We start from the raw sequence: 17,969 nt of genomic DNA on the forward strand, positions 1-17,969 counted from the left end.
GAGAAAGAGAGAGAGCGAGCGAGAAAGAGAGAGAGCGAGCGAGAAAGAGAGAGAGCGAGCGAGAGAGAGAGAGCGAGCGAGAGAGAGAGAGCGAGCGAGAGAGAGAGAGCGAGAAAGAGAGAGAGAGAGCGAGAAAGAGAGAGAGAGAGCGAGAAAGAGAGAGCGAGAGCGAGAAAGAGAGAGCGAGAAAGAGAGAGAGAGAGCGAGAAAGAGAGAGCGAGAAAGAGAGAGAGCGAGCGAGAAAGAGCGAGAGCGAGCGAGAAAGAGCGAGAGCGAGCGAGAAAGAGAGAGAGCGAGCGAGAAAGAGAGAGAGCGAGCGAGAGAGAGAGCGAGCGAGAGAGAGAGAGCGAGCGAGAGAGAGAGAGCGAGCGAGAGAGAGAGAGCGAGAAAGAGAGAGAGAGAGCGAGAAAGAGAGAGAGAGAGCGAGAAAGAGAGAGAGAGAGCGAGAAAGAGAGAGAGAGAGCGAGAAAGAGAGAGAGAGAGCGAGAAAGAGAGAGAGAGAGCGAGAAAGAGAGAGAGAGAGCGAGAAAGAGAGAGAGAGAGCGAGAAAGAGAGAGAGAGAGCGAGAAAGAGAGAGAGAGAGCGAGAAAGAGAGAGAGAGAGCGAGAAAGAGAGAGAGAGAGCGAGAAAGAGAGAGAGAGAGCGAAAGAGAGAGAGAGAGAGCGAAAGAGAGAGAGAGAGAGCGCGAGCGAGCATGAATAAGCACATGGTGCAGATACAAACACAATGTTGGTTTGTTTAACTTGAAGTGCAGGGAAGTTTTTGCTGCTAAATACAGAGGTTTACACTTGTGCCGTAGTCCTGATGCCCGGCATCACAGAATTAAAAGCTGTTACTGAATGTCATTACAATCCTAGAAGAATCACCACCATACAAAAAGCAGCTTTGCTAGTGTCATCTCTCTCCCTGCTATCTTCCACTACTCTTCCAAGACATTTGTACCAACCTCTAGTCCGTGCATTTGTGTCTGCTGACTAATCTGATGGTCTACTTGCTGCAACTCCATCCGCAGCTGCTGCTCCCGCTCAGCTGAGGGTAACTGTTTCCCATGACCAGCCACATCTGACATGGACAGTCTCTCCCTTTAGGGTCAGAAAAGCAATAAAGAGTGAAGACATTCCCCCCTAAAGTTTCACTGTTTGGCAAAGAAGAAACTAGACAAGAATAAAAACTAGAGAAAGGCAAAAGAAAACAAACAAACAACAAAAAAGAAACCCTGCAAACATTCCTACCTGTCATTGAAACGTCCCTGAGAAGGTATATTTTGATGAGGAGAGTATGGAGAGCCTCCCCAGCCACCATGAGTTCCGTAAGGACTGTAGTCTGTCAGTGAACAGAGAGAAAATGATTGTTGCAATGCTACAGAACTATCCTTTAAGTAATTCAAGCAATACACAGAACTGGACACATTATAAAGAATAACCAGGAGGATCAGTTCTCTCTAAGAGTATGGAAGCCTAGTGTTTCTTCTGCTGAAACAAAGAACACAAAAATACTACCTGCGCAGGCAGTCTCATATGCACAATGCACAGCTCTCCCTGCATGTGCAACAAGATTTGCTAGAGCATTTCTCGGGAAGGATAACAAAAACAAAACCCCACACAGCAGCGTCAGCATTTCCATAGTCTGCGAGTCGGTGAAAGAATCGAGGTATTCGGATCAGCAGAGAAAAAATTTCAACCAGTATGAGAACAGCAGCAACTATATTTATTACTTAAGTCCCTAAAAGACCTGAAAATTGATTCATCAGTCTTCAAGGTACTTAGTTAACCCCAATTTGAAGATTAAGCTTTCAGGGAAGCCAGAATTCTTAAGGTCTAGAAAGACGATGACTAAAATAACCACGACAGTGTTTGTTCTGTTTCCAACAATTAACTCCTGAAAAATCTAGGCAGTAGTTTTTGGGAATATAATTAGGTCTTTTCTCGAGAAACACAAAATCACAGAACAGTTGAGGTTGGAAGGGACCTCGGGAGATCATCTACTCCAACTCCCCCGCTCAAATTGTCATCTGCCTGATCACCTTCCTGTCCTTCCAGTGTCTGGAAATTGTTTCCAGTAGTAGTTGCTCCATCACCTTCCCAGAGACTGAGGTGAGGCTGACCAGCTTGCAGGTCCTTGGATCCTTCTTCTCGCCCCTTCTCAAAGATAGGGGTGACACTTGCTACGCCTTGTCAAAGATAATCAAGAGTGGCTTCGCAATGACATCAGCCAGTTCCCTCAGCGCTTGTGGGTGCATCCCTTCAAGGCCCACAGTCTTGTGTACGTCCAGTCTGTTTAAACATTCCCTGCCCTGATCCTCCTCCACTGAGGACGAGTCTTCGCTGCTCCAGACTTTCCCTCTGATCTCAGGGGCTTGCGACTCCTGGAGAACAATCTTACCAGTAAAGACTGAAGTGAATAAAGCATCGAGTACCTTGGCCTTTTCCATGTCCTCTGTCACCACGACCTTGCTCCATGTAGCAGCAGATCCATGTTTTCCCTAACCTTCTTTTTGCTGTTTATGTACTTGTAAAAGCCTTTCTTGTTGCCCCTCATGTCCCTTGCCAGATTCAACTCCAAATAGGCTTTGTCTTTCCTAACCCCATCCCTGCATGCTTAGACAATGTCTCTATACATTCCTTGCGACTCTCCTGTCCCTGCTTCCACCTCCTTACGTCTGAGTTTAGTCAGGAGCTCTTTGATCCACGCAAGCCTCTTGTTGCCTTTGCTTGATTTCCTGCTTGTCAGGATGAACCGCTCTTGAGCTTGGAGATGATCTTGAGTATCAACCAGCTTATTCAACACATCTCAAGAAAGAGGCCAGCTTTTGGAATTAGATGTGCAGCCATACTATAGATGTGACTACTGCAGAAAATGAACTATTCCTAATTTATTGGCTTTGCTTGACAATAAACAAAACGATGGTTGCATTAAAATTGCAGGAACAAATACTCATAAACGATGAGCGCAGTACAGTACTTTCTGTTAGGATGTTCTGCTATTCTATCATTGGAAAAGTAGTAATTCTCTGGATTTTACTACAGTAAATTTAATAGAGGGCTTATCTCAAAGGGACTAGCAGAACTAAATAACTTTTCCAGAACAACAACAAAAAATTTGCATCAACACATGCACAATACGAGCGCAAACCTGTCTTTGGAATAGGAAGCAGTGATAGCCCTTTTCTTGAGGCTTCTCAATCTCCCACAAGTCTATCTAGAGTTATTTTGGTGGCATAGCATGCATCTCATCCGTGTTTTTGACAGAATAAAACTTTTTGCAGGGGCTTGCGCTGTAATACTACAGAAAATAACAACGACCTGCAACACCTAGGAACACGCATCATACCTGAAATGATTGATTTGGTGGAAGCTCCCTGAACCGCCATGGCCTGCATGGGACCAGAGTTCTGGTACATCGCTTTGGAAGTACGAGAGATAGCCCCAAATCTCGACACAGTTGGTCGGTCTCCAAATGGAATGAGGTCATCATCACCAGTCTCTGCCGCTCTTCTCTGCATGTCTAATCGCTGGTCACGCATGGCTTTACTATCTACGTTCTAGACAAGAGAGGAAAAAGGCAATCACGAATTAAATCAGGAGAGAACAAAACCACACTTTCAGGATAAAGCTGGTACCAATACAGATAGGTCTTTCTTGTATGCCCTATTCCCTTCATCCTTCAACTAGTCTTCCTGCTCTGTAGTTCGTAATTCCACTGTTAGAGCCAAAGCCTCTTTAACGGTCCACTTCAGTGAGATGGCTGCTGTTAGCATCACTGTGAAACAGCACGTGATTAATTGCTACCATACCAAGAGAAGGGAGAAGCAGCTAAAAAGAAATTAGGACAAAGAAATGTTAACGAGAAGGGAAAAAAAAACCACTGTGGAATAAAGTCAAAGAGCAGATCAGTAGGCATCACTGAGGAAGACATCCTCCATCCAAAGGCAACTTCTCTGAAACCTAGAAGTTAAGGCTCATACCGTCCAACAGACTGCAGATGACTCGCATAGGAATTCTTCAGTATAGCACTTAGCTTAACATATCTAGTACATCTTTCCACAGTTAGATTTTTCTTTAAGCAGTAGTACAATTCATCCTGGTTTCTAGCTCAGCCTCAAACTCAGAAAGCTTGGAGAGTCAGCATATGAGAAGATGAGACAGTTATTCTTTTGCCAAGAAGCCACAAAAGAAAAGAGATGCACAGGAAACAAGCTTCAGTTAGCAAACATAAAGTCAGTTTGGTTTAACTTAGAAGAAACAGATTGTCATAGAGATTTTCTTCTTAAAAGAAAAAAAAAAAGCTTTGTTAAAGTTAGGGAAGTAACTGCAGAAGTCATCTGGATTGAGGAACTTCAAAGTAGGAGTCAAATGGTTGGTTCCATGAATTAAAAAAAGAAATGTTTCCCCCACCCCAAAACAAACAAAAAACCCACAGAAAATGTTTTAGATCTAAATACAGGAACAATCATTATATCCACTCAAATGCAAAAGGAGTTTAGAAATAAACAGAGTCAGTAACAAATGGCTATTGACAACCATTAACAAATTAACCCAATAGGAAAGCTATCTTATCTATTGGCTGTCAGAAAACGTAACACTAAGAATTGCCAAAAGAGAGTTACACTTTGCTAAAAGAAGTCAAACAGCAGCAGAGAGCAACGCAGGGCAAAAAGAACAAGTGGGGCTACTACAAAAAGAGCACGAGCTAAAGGTTTAAAAATAACTTCTGTATAGTCCAAATTAAAATAAAAATCTGTGCAAGCTTTCAGGAAGGATAATAATTGCTGACAACACAAGCAAGCTCAACAGGAATAGGAAGGTGAAAAGAGAAGTCACGGTTGAGCTGGAAACTAAACTCAAGACATTTAACATGCTGAACTTGAGAGACAGACAGACAGCATCTATTTTGCAATTCTTAAAAAGACAATGAAATTTACTGGGTGGCAGAGACAAAGCACAAAAATTGCAGTGTCATTTGCATGAACTCCAGGGTTATGCACTCTCAAATGATGCTCTTCTTACCCCTAAGAAAAGGGATCTCATATGAGCAACAGAAAGAAAGGATAAACGAATTCATCTACCAATCCATGAAGAACGTCTGATGAGAATTTCTTCCTGGGAAGAGACAAAAACTGAACATCGGCAGAGGTCCTATTTTTCATCTGAAACATAGCTCTGGGGCAGAAGAATGCTTTGTTTAGCAATGAAAAAGGAGGCTTCTTCTCCAGCTCCAAGGGAGACATCTTCTGGGTACCGCATTACCTCTCCTAATTGAGTATCAGTTTCTTTGTAGTTTTCTAGCAGCACGGATGAAACACTTGAGGCTTGTCTGTTGGTTCCCAAAATTCCCGGAGGTGCCACTTGGACAGCAATAGCCAATTCCACGTATAACCTCGACACTTCCTCAGGCTGCATGTGGCAGCGCTATCACTCAAGGCAAACACATTGTGTAGAACAGAGAGCAAACAGATGAAACTGAACCACTTTCTAAAGCTGCCTCTTCAGTTTTTTCTTACTCTGCTTTTTCTGGGAGGAAACCTCCTTTTTGCTCCTATTTCATGCAGCTCCTTTGCGATTTGAAAGGAAAGCCATTCAGTGGACAGAAACCAGCTGCATCTAATTCCAGTAAGACAGAGGGGAAACGGGGAAGCCTGCTTGAGTGCAAAGAGGAGGGGAAGCTGGACAGAAAAATCCTGTAACGCAGTTAAGTGTTTGCAACAGGTGAGCACCTGTCCTAGTGAAAGGAGCAGAGTATGGAAGAATGAGAAGAATGAGTATGCAAGAACGAGGAAAGAAATCCCCTCTCCGCCCTCCCCAGCTCTTTTCCTCCCGCAAGAGACATCACCACGACAGCGACAATGAAAAAACAAAGCAGGTAATACACTTCTGTGGATGGGAAGTTAGGGAGAAAAACAGAAGCCGCTCCATAAAATTGTCCCTCAGACAAAACAAACATTTTTCTAGAAGCCTTGTATGTACTTCTAATTGCATCTATACCCAGAATTAAAAAAAAAAAAAAAAAAAAAAACCCAGCTACACAGATGTAGGTCTATTAGTAAGTTCGAAAGCAGAGCATTCTGGACGCTTGCAAATGCCCCTGTTTGAATGCAACACACTTTTGCACTTAAATACAAGCACTACCATCATCCTGGAGAGCAAATAAGAGTGCTTCCCAACCCCAGCAAAAATAAACTTTTCTTCTTTGCTCCCCTAATCTCTACTTACTGCCATCTCCACACTCCTTGCTGCCACAACATCTTTGGGTTTTGCGTCTTTGGTTCCAATGTAGGAGCCGATGGTGTCACACGACCAAGGAGAGTACTGGCTATAGTCATTTCCTTTGTATTTTCCAGCTACTTTCAGGTCTTCGTCCAAGTACTGTACAAAAACAAAAATCTGGTTCTGTAAGTGAGGGGAAGAAGCAACTTCATAGCTACTAGTACTTAGTTCAACAGCAGTTAACTTAAAAAAAAAACAAATCCTGGTGGGTTTTTTTTTCTTCATTAAATACATCACCATCTGGAGTTGGGCCACAGTAAGCACAAAATGTGTGAAATTCTGATCACCTGGCTACACTCCCAGTGCTGACTGTTCACTTGGCCAGTATGAAAGTGATATTTTGACCTTGGTTGAAAAAGTAAACCTCTATCAAGGGGTTACTTAATTCTAAACGCATGAGGAGTAAATGAAGCAAAGTCCAGTGACTGAAAAGACTGAATATTTCCATTAATAATGGCTCAAGCTAGCTCTTGGTTGCACCAAAACCAGATAGCTTAAGACCAGTGGCAGATCAGAGAACAAACAGCCACGTGAGAGACTGCAGACGGGACTGTAAGAGGCTTCGCCTGTAAGGGAGCACAAAATCTCCCTGAAGAATTTGCCATCACTGCCTGCTGTTCTAACTTTCTTGTCATCTTCATCTATCAACACATGCAAACTCTCTTTTCTAACCCTGCTAGCCAGTCAAAACTCCGCCAAAATATGCTTACCTCCTCTGAATGGAAAGGATGAGGCAAGGTTGGTGAAGGTGCAAAAGGAGGTGGAGAAATCACCTTCCTCTCCTCTAGCTGGGCCATGATCTCTTTCCTTCGACGGTGAAGTTCATCCAGGCTGGGATGAGGCTGAGATGGAGACGGAAACGTGTTACAAAGCCTTTGAAGTTAAAAAATGATCAGTTTCATATAGAAAATGTTAGTGTTCCTACACTGCCCAAAGTGTCAGTTCAAGAAATCCGCAAAGGCAGGGAACATAATTTGCCCAAAACCGATTAGATACCCCACTAACCCAGTGTTTCTAACTTTAAAACCATTAATCGTTTAACTCATAGGTAGCTTAACATGACTGTAAGTCCCAACACGGCAAAGTTCCCACTGGAATACTGTACGTGTCCCACCATGGCAAGTCCTCATTCCAGTTATAAGAGGAGAGCCGGGGTAGAACTCTACAGATCATAACCTAGTCTCACGTTAGTTTGGATATATTTCACCATAGAACTAAACCTGCTACAAATACATCAAACTTGAAACTGACGAAGTTATAAGCTAAATTAAAGAAATTAATTAAAAAAAAAAAAAGCTTCCTAGTACTCAGTAATTTGATTCAAAGGCTTTAATCTGAACACCAGCTACGTAAGTCTAACTAAGCTGCAACACCCACTTCCAGCTGGTGATTTACTGAAGCAAATTTGGACTCTTCCGTTATGACGACTCTGCAGCTAGCAATCTCAAAGTACAGAAAATTTAGAAGAGCAGAAATTCTTGTCCCCTTATTAAGGAATATATGTTTGTAAATACATATACACATGCACACACACGCACACACACACACTATACGTATATATTTAGGTGCAGAGATGGTCAGTCAAGGATGGGCTGCACAAGAATGCACATATTACCATTTGCACACACTGTATTTAATCTGCACTAGGAAGAGAGTGGCCTTCTCCAGCAATGGACGGTCTAATGTCGTCTGGAGAAGACTGGGCCACAGAGACTTCTGAAGTGAATTATGACATTTCTCTGCTTCGAGCAGTAAGCCACCACTTGCTCTTTTACTAATTAACGTCATTATAAATGCTTAGGCTCCCCGGTAACTGTGTTGCTTTCCAGTTTTTGATCAGCTCTGTCAAATGTACCCCTTCTTAAAGTTCATACTTTCAATTGCTCACAAAAACATCACCACCTTACTGCAGAAACTTTCAATTTCCTCAAGTACTTTATATTTTCTCTCCCAGTAACAACTGCAAAAGTACAATATGAAAGTCATACTCTGTGGCACGAAGGTCTGATCTGACTGAGATGTGGAGCCACCGGGCAATAACCCTCCATTTGCTGGTATCTGTCCCTGGATTCAGGTACGTAGGAGGGTACAGCTGCCTGTGGAATTTCGATGGGTACCGGGTTTCCTCGGACAATCTCCTCTTGCTGATATGGCTGGACAGGGGGATATACACGACGGTTGTCGTAGTGTGGTGGGTATATGGGCTGTCCCATAGGAGGATACTGCTGTGGCTGCGTGTACTGTGGGCTCACCACACGATCCTGAAGGTAAGTTGGGTAATGGTCTAAATAAGGTGGACCAGGTTCAGGAGCTGATGGAGGAGGTCGGACAAAGCGAGACATGCACTGTGAAGACTGAGTAGGATAGTAAACGCCTGAAATTAAGCAAGAGGAGAAACGATAAATGAGATGCAGAAAACGATTATGACAACTGTTCACAAAAGCGTATTGTTTCAAGTATTCCAGTCTTCAGGTATCATGAAAAGTGTTATCAATAACTTCACATTTATTGTTCGTCTCCACTGACGACTGATATTTCTACTGAAAAATTAACCAAAGAATACCTTGAAGAAACAAGAGGTTGATCTAAAGTCCAAGCAACACTGTTTAATTAACTAAACTAGACACCAAAAATGGAGTAAAGATTAGAGTAGCTGGAGGAGAAGAGGCGGCAAGACTGAGCCTGCCACAAGTGCCACAGAAGTACTGCTTTACTCTATTCCACTTGGATCACGCACAGGCCAAAAAGAACGACTACTTGGCCTATTTGCTGTAGGCCACAGAAGAAAGACTTGCTAGCAGATTGACATGAATGCTTTTGGCCGGACAAGACCTAAAAAGAATAGGTAAGATTAGCCCACACATCTTTGTCCACGCAATTAAAACTCAGTTTTCCCCATTATACCAGAGCCGCTGCCTGCATAAAGAAATGTCGATTAATGACAATTTAAAGTTATCTAAAGATTTGTTCTACCTCTCGGACAGTAAAAAGAAGTTTCAGTACTGTGAAGCACCAAAGATGTCTAGGACCACACCTCCTAGTTATTACCTGGAGGTTTCAGTAATTTATTTGTGATGTTTGGATAATCTGAAAACATGCACAGACATGTGCACATTATTAATGATAAGTGCATCAAGTTTTGTGGAAAACAGATCTCTCTTTGCATACCAAAAAAAAAAAAAAAAACAAACCCAACACACACATACAAATAAAAGCTTTTTCTTCAGAACGTTCCACAGCTTTCTCAAAAAGCTTCCTTTTCTTTCTAGAACATTTTCTTACCCTTTCCTCTTCTTTCTCTTTTACATTAATTTCATTTTATTTCAGTTCTCTCTCCCCTGTTATGCTACATGATATGAACCATTCCCAATCTTTAAAAGTCATACTTTTTCCTTTCAATCCTCCTCAATATTTTCTCTCATCTGATCTCTTCTAAATTTTCCCCTTATTTCCATTTTTACGGCGGTTTTTTGGCGCCCAACCCTTCTCTGTTTTAATTGTCTCTACCAATCATGTGCGTGTACAGACATTTCTGAAATGCTCATACACTTTTCTTTAAGGACACGAAGTATTTTTACCTCTCAAGCATAAACCCCTCTGCTGGTTAAGCACTATTTCCACTCTCTCTGAGTCAAATTACACTAAAGGTTACCATTTAAGACCTCCGATCTAGCCCATTTTTTGAAAGAACTAAAGAAAGAAGGATGTACTACACTGGATGGGTACAAACCTCTCTCACAAGTGAAAACAGAGTCCTCAGTCAAGACATAAAAAGCATGCCAGTAGGTAGCTCACCATAGCTGGCAATAAGTGTACCGCATTATGGGCTACAGCATACCTGTACAACATCCTGACATGCCAGTTTCCCATTTTATTACACAATCATCACGTTAAAGCATGTAGTCCAAGTGGTAGGTAGGAATACACCACAGTAAGGGCCTAAGTAAACAGCAGGGTGGGAAGAAAAAACAAAACCACTATGAGAACTGAAGACAATATAGAGAGCTCGGCCTCCAACCTACCTTGCTGATAGGGTGCTGGCTCAAATGGTGGGGCAGCTCCTCTAGGATCTTGATAAAACATATCTGCTTGCTGAGTGTTATACAACTGAGACCCTCGGGGTACCATTTGCAACTGCTTGGTGACAGACACTGAAGGCAGATCTGTTGGTGCCCGAGTGGGCACAGGATGAGGGTTCACCGGTAAGGCAGAAATAGAGCTCTTGGGGACAGATTCCAGCCTAAAAAGTAGAAAGACGGCATTGCCTATTAAGACACGATGTAGTTTACTATACTTTAAAGCACTGTCCTTTGTCTACGTTCCACTTTTTGAAGACTTGCATCACCTTCTCCAGTTAAACAAATAAACAAACAAACCAGGAATTCAAGCAGTTCAGAGTTTTAGCTTTAGTATTCTATTCCACCATTTAATCACTACCAAATAAAAACGTCCTGGTTTTTTTTCCCCCCTAGAGAATCAGTTTACTTTGCTCCTACTGCACATTTACACCCGTGACACTTTGAACAACAGTTAGGAAGACCCGTACAAGTCAGGAGGGGATCCAGGGGCACTGCTGCTCAGATGGTCCATCTTCCCCGGCTTCAGAGCAGCTTCGTAGCTGGAGTCAGTCCCTCGGGAAATAAGCTGCGTCACGGTGCTGCCTGTTGACACAATTCCGTTCGGCAGAGCAGAGGTTTTCCTACTGGGCAAGTCCACTCCCCCTTCGTCCGAGAGGATAGCTCCTGAAGGCAGGCCCACCTCATTTAGCTGGCCCAAGGAGGCACTCAGCGGTCTTCGGGGAACCAGACGCTTGTTCATTTTACGAAATCTTCAGAAAAAGAAATCATACACCAACAGTTGAAACAAAACACTAAAACGATTCAAAAATCTTTTTTTTTCCAAACAAAGCTTGAACCTTTCAGTAGCATCTGTAATTCAAGTGTCCTATGGATTTGTGAGAAATTTATTGCTAACGTCTGAATTGTTGATAAATGTTTCAATCAGAAGAACAAACATCTGTCATGCTAAGGATGGCTGTTAATGACAAAGTACACCAAGAAGTTAGAGCTAAGCTTCCCACAGTATATCTAAAACCTTATTTCCTGTACATATATCCATGACAACTGTAGGGAAGAAAAATAAAACAAAAAAACCGAACACCAATACGAATCACAAACCGTACAACTCTTATTTTATTCACAGGCTCGACTAACGACAGAAAAACTAAAGGGAGAGAAAAGGGGACCAGATCCCCTTTTGCAACATTAGTCCAGTTTTCCATCATGTGATATATCATCTTTTAAAACACAGGCTGTCAAAATTTAAGTACATGTACCAATATGCACCTTATGCTATTTGCATTGTTCGCTAAATAAGTGATTTCACTCCAAACACACGGTAGTCCCAGAAAATCTAACCAGCTCTGATAAAAGGCTGAGCAAACATGAGCCTTCTAACGGTCCACAAAAATCAGCGGACCAATGGTACTGGACCAATGAAGAGAGCAAATTCCAGAGTTGAAGGCCCTCCGCTAAATACCCTGTCTAGCTTAGATATTAGCACACAAGTGGGAGGGCATATGCGTTAGTGTGAGCGCTCCCACTGTTTATATTGCAAATCGAGACGCCATTTCCTACGCAAGACGACTTCAAAAGGGTTGAATGGGTTCAAGCCAACACTCCTAATCATATCTAATAAGCAAAGTGAGATGTTGACACAAAGGAAGAGAGTGTACACATTCTTGCAGGAAATGAAAACGGGGTAGTTATACTATTACTACCACAATGTAGGGGCAAAAAGGTTGTTCTTCTCAAGAAGTACAAGACTGATAGAGTCAGACAAGTGTAATCTTGCTATATAGACCCAGACTGTTCATCTCTAAGATAAACGGTGCTGGAACAGGTTGCCCAGAGAGGTTTTGGAGTCTCCATCCTTGGGGATGCTCAAAAGCCATCTGGACATGGTCCTGGGCAGCCTGCTCTACGTGACTCTGTTTGAGCAAAGGCGTTGGACTAGATGATCTCCAGAGGTCCCTTCCAACCTCAACCACCCTGTGAAGAGTTTGTAGGTGAGAAGGATGGACCATCTTCCTCAAGCTATTTTCCTAGCTTTTCATCAACACCCCAATTTCCTGCCTGGATTAAACTTTAACCAGAAAAACCAAGCTAAAAATTTAAGCTACACAGTGTTGAGAACAGGCATCATCAGGAGTGCTTTAAAAGGGAGTAAACAAGAAGAGATATTAACACAGTAGAAACACCTCAGTAGAGACACACAGTCTACGGCTTTTGAAGCATGCTGCTCAGACGTTGTTTTGGCACCTTACGACAGCCAAGCGAGTCACAGATGCGTTCAGCAGGACACAGGCAGCCAAGTGAAACCCTTGGCCGTGAGCAGAAGTGAGCCAACAGCAATTCCCAAGGCTGAACTTATTGCCTCACTTTGGAATCCCACTAATGCCCAAACCAGCCTGGTTTGGGGGACACTGGGAAACCACCGCCAGGTTTTGCCTGCCCATTACTTCTGGACATCTCCCTCCCATCAGTGTCCAATGGCTCCTGACCTTATGAAGACTTGCACACAGGATGAGGAGGGCTGGCCATTCCTGCCTATTCATTGCCTGCCTATTCATAGCCTGCCTATTCATACACAACTGTATGCCCAAGAGACAGACAGACAGACACGCACAAATATAAATACACATTCAATCAAAGGTGACAGAAAGAGTTAATACAGCATTCTTCATGGTAAAACACTTGGAAAGAACAAAAGGTGCACAGTGCTGCCCTCTGAATTCTTCTGAATAACTTCATGAATGTTTGCGGCAGTCTCCAAGGGAGCAAAACAAAAATAATCTAAAAAACATAATACTCACCCATGCACACTGGGTCTTTGTCTCTTATGAGTGGAATCATTTGCTATTTAAGTGAGTCTAAATTATAATTTGAAATCGAAGGCAATACCACATACTTGCCTATTACCTTCCTCACAAACTTAAAAGTTATACATAGGAACAAGAGTAGCAACAGCAATTTTTGGCAGAAGAAAGACTTCGTTTAAGATATTCTAGCAAGCGTATTATTCAGGTTAAACACTTAAAAGGAGAACAACTAATGCAATATCTACTCAATTAAGCAGAGATAAAAGGTCCAGGGAAGAATCCGAACTCCAAAGTTCTCCAGCCACCTACAGGAAGAGCTGCAACCTGAAACAGAGCAAATATTCACCTCACCTCACCCCCAAGACAAAATTATTACTAAGGCAGACAAACCAGTCTGGATAAAATAAGGCTCTTTCCCTAGCAAAGTTGATGAAAAGTCCTTCTCGATACATACAGCTAGTCCAAAGGAGGTATAACACTTATCTACCCCCCTTGTCAACCACCTAAAGCAGCACCAGCAATCTGAATTTTCTTAACATGACAAAAGGGAGGGAGGGGAAAAAACAAAAAAAAATCCCCAGACCACACAACCCTGCTTCCACATAGCCCAAGTATCAAAGTCCTATTCTCTGTCAGTGTGAATAGCTGTCTTTGTCATTCTAACAGCATGTGCTCTGGTGTCTTTTCTTCCTGTTTTTCCATACAGCTAAAAAACAGCCACATTTTTCCTTCAAGCTTTTGGATTTTTAAGGAAAAAAAAAAAAAAAAAAAAGACTGCACACTATTTTCATATCTCTGGAGTTTTCCTCTGACTTACACAAAGCCTCTTCCTTGGGAGCAATGAATAATTTTAGCCCTAATGCAAGTTAACAAGTTATAAACGGTGTAAAAACTGTTAAAACACACACACACACACAAACTCACTCTTAATCCATTTTACTCTTTTGTAAAAGAAAACAAAAATTCAGAATTGCAGAGTCTTGCTCTCAGATGACCAGGTACTGTCTCCAAATCTGTAATATCTGTTGCTTATTTACTGCAGCCTTCATTCGACTGCCATTCTGTTAGCCTTTGACAATAGCTTTAACTGCTTGGGAACTACGGCTCGCCCGACTGGCTGAACAGTTCCAGAGAACAAAAGTTGCAGAAAGAAAACTTGTTCTGCTCAAGTTTCTCGCTCTCTGGATAGCGCAAGCGACACAGAAGACAGCAAACTCACAGATCTGGAAAGCTGCCAGCATCTACCTCCTTCTCACATCTGACTATAAAGTCAAAGACAAGAAACATCCATGAATAAATGACCAAAAATGGATGCAAACTAGCAGCACGTTTAACCACGCTTAAGAAATTAGAAGCTCCTCTCAACCCCTGAAATCTCAATAACACCTGCGCAAACGTCAAACTCTCATAGCTACATTACTGCTGGACCAAGCCAACCTTACACTCTATGTTCCAGAATGAACAGTTGCAGAACTTATAATCTGAAAAAACGTCTAATAGCTATCTTTTTTCTTCCTAGTTTAACAGCTGAGTCGGATATGTGCCTCCTCCTCCCATTCCTAGATATAACTCACTCCTAACGATAAGGTGCAGCAAAGATTGGACTGACTTCTATCAGAAGAGGTGCACTTACTTTTCCAGCTCCTCCTGTGAATGTGCAAAGGTGCAGCTGGCTCCTCGGGGGCACCCTCCTCTCTGCTTCATGTCTCGGCACATATATGTCTTGTACTTGCTGTGCTGAGGAGGCTGACAAGGTTAAAGAAACAAAGTAAGATAGCTGAGTATAAGTGCACTTCACCAAGAACTGAACGCATCCTCTTATCAAAGGATTGATGCAAGACTGTTGAATATTCCTTCAGTTTAAACATCCCAGGAGAACCTACAGTTGAAATGAATGACAGAAACACTATTCATATTTTGGCCTTTGACAGAACTGAAAGATTCAAGACTAGTGACTCAGTTGTCACAATACCTATCAGATTTTTAAAAATTTGTATTAGAGCTTGACTGGAACATAAGTGTATGCTTCAACAAACAGTAAAGCAGACAAAATCAATTTAGTCTGAAAAAAAAAAATCACCACGCTTACAAAAAAGACAGAAGTATCACCAAATATTTTAAATCTAATGCAAAAACTTGATCAGTAAGTTGAATTTGGTCCATTACTTTTCCCTTGCTTTCCGTTAGCTCAAAACGGCACTTCAGCATCCCTTTGGTCTTCGTGTGCAGTTAAATTCCATTGAGTTCCCTTGCACCCTTCCTTGGATTAAAAATCTCTTAACTATGTTAATTATTTCTGTCACAGGTGAAGATGCAATCGTACTCCTACACGAGTCAGCAGGGTATGGGTTATCTTCTGCACCATTCTCAGTTTGGCTTCCAAAGAAACCGTGACTTAATGCACTCTTGCCATCGGCATGCTCCCCCATTTGCTAATTACCCTAGATAAATTTTCACAGAAGGACAGAGGTGGTTTCAAAGATATTAAGTTCCTACAGGTTTCATGGCAAGATTAGAACAGTCAGAGGGGGAAATACCCTATCAGAGTCCCCACCGCAGAAAGGTCTGTAAAAAGAAACTCTCGCTTTCCGAGAAATCCAAGATGGATCTCAGCCAGACGATACAAATCCATAAGGAGCCAGTCTGCAAACTACAATTTTTTTTTTCCCCCCACCTACAGCAGCGAAGAAGGATTTAGCTGGGGTGTATGCGAGCTCCACAGCCCTCTGCTGGCCACAGCCGCTGGCCAGCGATGCCCGATGCGGCAGGAACGGATGCCTGCTTTCTGCATTGGGAGGGTGCCGCGCACTGGGTGTCCCAGGGCTAGGTGATGGTCTCCCCTGAACCAGGACTACAAACACCCCCCCGTGTTCACCCCACCCCAGTTTTCACTTGTGCTCTCCCGCTGCTTTTCCTTTTGCCAGCGACGGTGCACGTTAGGCATCACGATGCATCAGTGAGCGCTGAAGAGGCAAACCAGCAAAGAAATATTCACTCCGGCTTTAATTGTGCGTTTTACTTGTTTGTGAAGGTTTTTCCCCCTCCAGAGAGGATCTCTCTACCAGTTCAGCTCCCTGAACCAGCTCTCCAAGAGGATGAGTGCCAGAGCAAGGGAGGGAGGGGGAACGTACGTCAGGCGGTTCTGTCCTTTTCAGCAGCAGCTAGCATTTAGATCAACCTCACTATGCAATGAAATGAGATCAAAGGAACATGTGATAAGATAACTGTGCGACATGCTAATATGTATTTGGCAACATCATTTGGTTTCTGAAACAAAAATTTTGTCTCAGGGACTCAGGATGGCACCTTTTATCTGAAGTTTTCCCAAATCTTTAAAACTTCACAGAGCATTAAATGCATACCTAAGAACCATTTCATTAACACAGAACCACCCAACGGAAGCGTTTCACATTAAAAGCAAAACCGAGAAAACTCCCACAGATCACCCAGCTTCTCCTCTCCAGCCTCTAATCAGGAGGGGTGTTTATTCATTTCCCTAAACTTGCATCTGGATCAGATCATTTTCTTCTTAATCCTAGTGAGCTGTGCAAATTAATACAACAGGAATTTTTTGGTTTTGTTTGTGTTTTTTTTTTTTTTTAAATAAGTATGGGACTGCAGGGATATTCTCAAACCTGATCCTTGTGAAACCAAATCTCTTCAGGTGACATGAGTAAGCCTGTACTACCGGACCCAGCCAATAAAAAAGGAAATGCTTGCCTTGAAGTTTTTAAAACAGTTGCTTTTTTTTTTTTTTTTTTTTAAAACTTCTTTAAAACGTTTCAGCTTTTACCTGCTGCTGGTCTGTTCCTTTCTTGCTGTGATTCTGGATATAATCAACTAAGCCATGAACGACAGTCCTCACAGCAACTAGCCCATTTTCCAGCTGTTCCCATGTTGGAGGTGGAGCATCTGTAACATTGACAGGAAACAGAGAGTATTATTAAAAGACACACCACACACCCAACACACACACGCAGAAGAAGAATTTTCCACAACCAGGTAACGAAGAAATCCTAAGTATCACAAAACTTTATTAGACCACCAAAAAGTCTTATTGGAAACAAACGTCATTAAACAAAAAATCTTCCGTACCCGAATTCAAGAATACCTACCACATAAAGAATAAAGCTTCCCATAGACTCAAGATGGAATCGTGCAAAGCAATAAACGTGCCAGCAAGCCAGTTCTTAGCGTGTCAAACAAATTACCTCCTACCAAGGCTTTCATATCCCACAGAACTCCAGAGCAAATACGTTTTACAAACTCTGCATGTAATGCAAAACCTGGCTGAAAATACCACCTCACACTCAGGCCCCTTTAGGCAAAAATCATTGCGTGCAAATGCCATCACCACTGGCCTAGATCATGCAGACGCAGGCACTGAGCAGTAACAGAAATTATCGCATCTCAACTGCGGGGTGAAGAGAGGGAATCACAAGGCAAATCTATGTATCAAACCACCATCTAACATACAACAGTGCAAATAAATTATGTGGTCTTAATTCAGCAGGGGCTCTCGCTCTTTCTAGCCGACCAATTTACCTTTCTGCTCAATCTGTCCCAGCAGATGGTGCTCCCCCTGCGTGCCTACACATTCTGCCGCAATACCTAGGACCTCAAAGCGCTTTACTAAGTGCCTTTGCAGATCTTTGACACAACTACCTTCTATACTGCTCACAAGGACTCGATGCTTCTGGGCGGACTGCAACGTACCTACAGGACAGCATGGGAGCAACTCAACAGCACAGCAGAGAAACGGCATCAAAATCAGACTGACCTACTGAAACTTCAAGTTAGGCTACCAGTGTTCCACTTTCCATACC

General features: G+C 42.6%; 1 protein-coding gene across 1 annotated transcript in view; it reads right to left on the bottom strand.

Annotated features, from left to right (window-relative positions):
• RC3H1 (ring finger and CCCH-type domains 1) overlaps nucleotides 1-17,969 on the bottom strand; it is a 55,543-nt gene that overhangs the window by 21,951 nt on the left and 15,623 nt on the right. Inside the window, exons 7-16 of the mRNA XM_068951736.1 lie at nucleotides 16,937-17,055; nucleotides 14,777-14,889; nucleotides 10,810-11,091; nucleotides 10,286-10,503; nucleotides 8,252-8,637; nucleotides 6,974-7,105; nucleotides 6,210-6,380; nucleotides 3,331-3,541; nucleotides 1,233-1,323; nucleotides 947-1,082 (exon numbers count right to left, since the gene is read on the bottom strand). Coding sequence (XP_068807837.1) covers nucleotides 947-1,082; nucleotides 1,233-1,323; nucleotides 3,331-3,541; nucleotides 6,210-6,380; nucleotides 6,974-7,105; nucleotides 8,252-8,637; nucleotides 10,286-10,503; nucleotides 10,810-11,091; nucleotides 14,777-14,889; nucleotides 16,937-17,055 — 1,859 coding nt within the window. The remainder of the gene's footprint in view (nucleotides 1-946; nucleotides 1,083-1,232; nucleotides 1,324-3,330; nucleotides 3,542-6,209; nucleotides 6,381-6,973; nucleotides 7,106-8,251; nucleotides 8,638-10,285; nucleotides 10,504-10,809; nucleotides 11,092-14,776; nucleotides 14,890-16,936; nucleotides 17,056-17,969) is intronic.

Source organism: Struthio camelus, chromosome 8 (assembly GCF_040807025.1).
Source record: "Struthio camelus isolate bStrCam1 chromosome 8, bStrCam1.hap1, whole genome shotgun sequence".
In the NCBI taxonomy this organism is placed as follows: domain Eukaryota; kingdom Metazoa; phylum Chordata; class Aves; order Struthioniformes; family Struthionidae; genus Struthio; species Struthio camelus.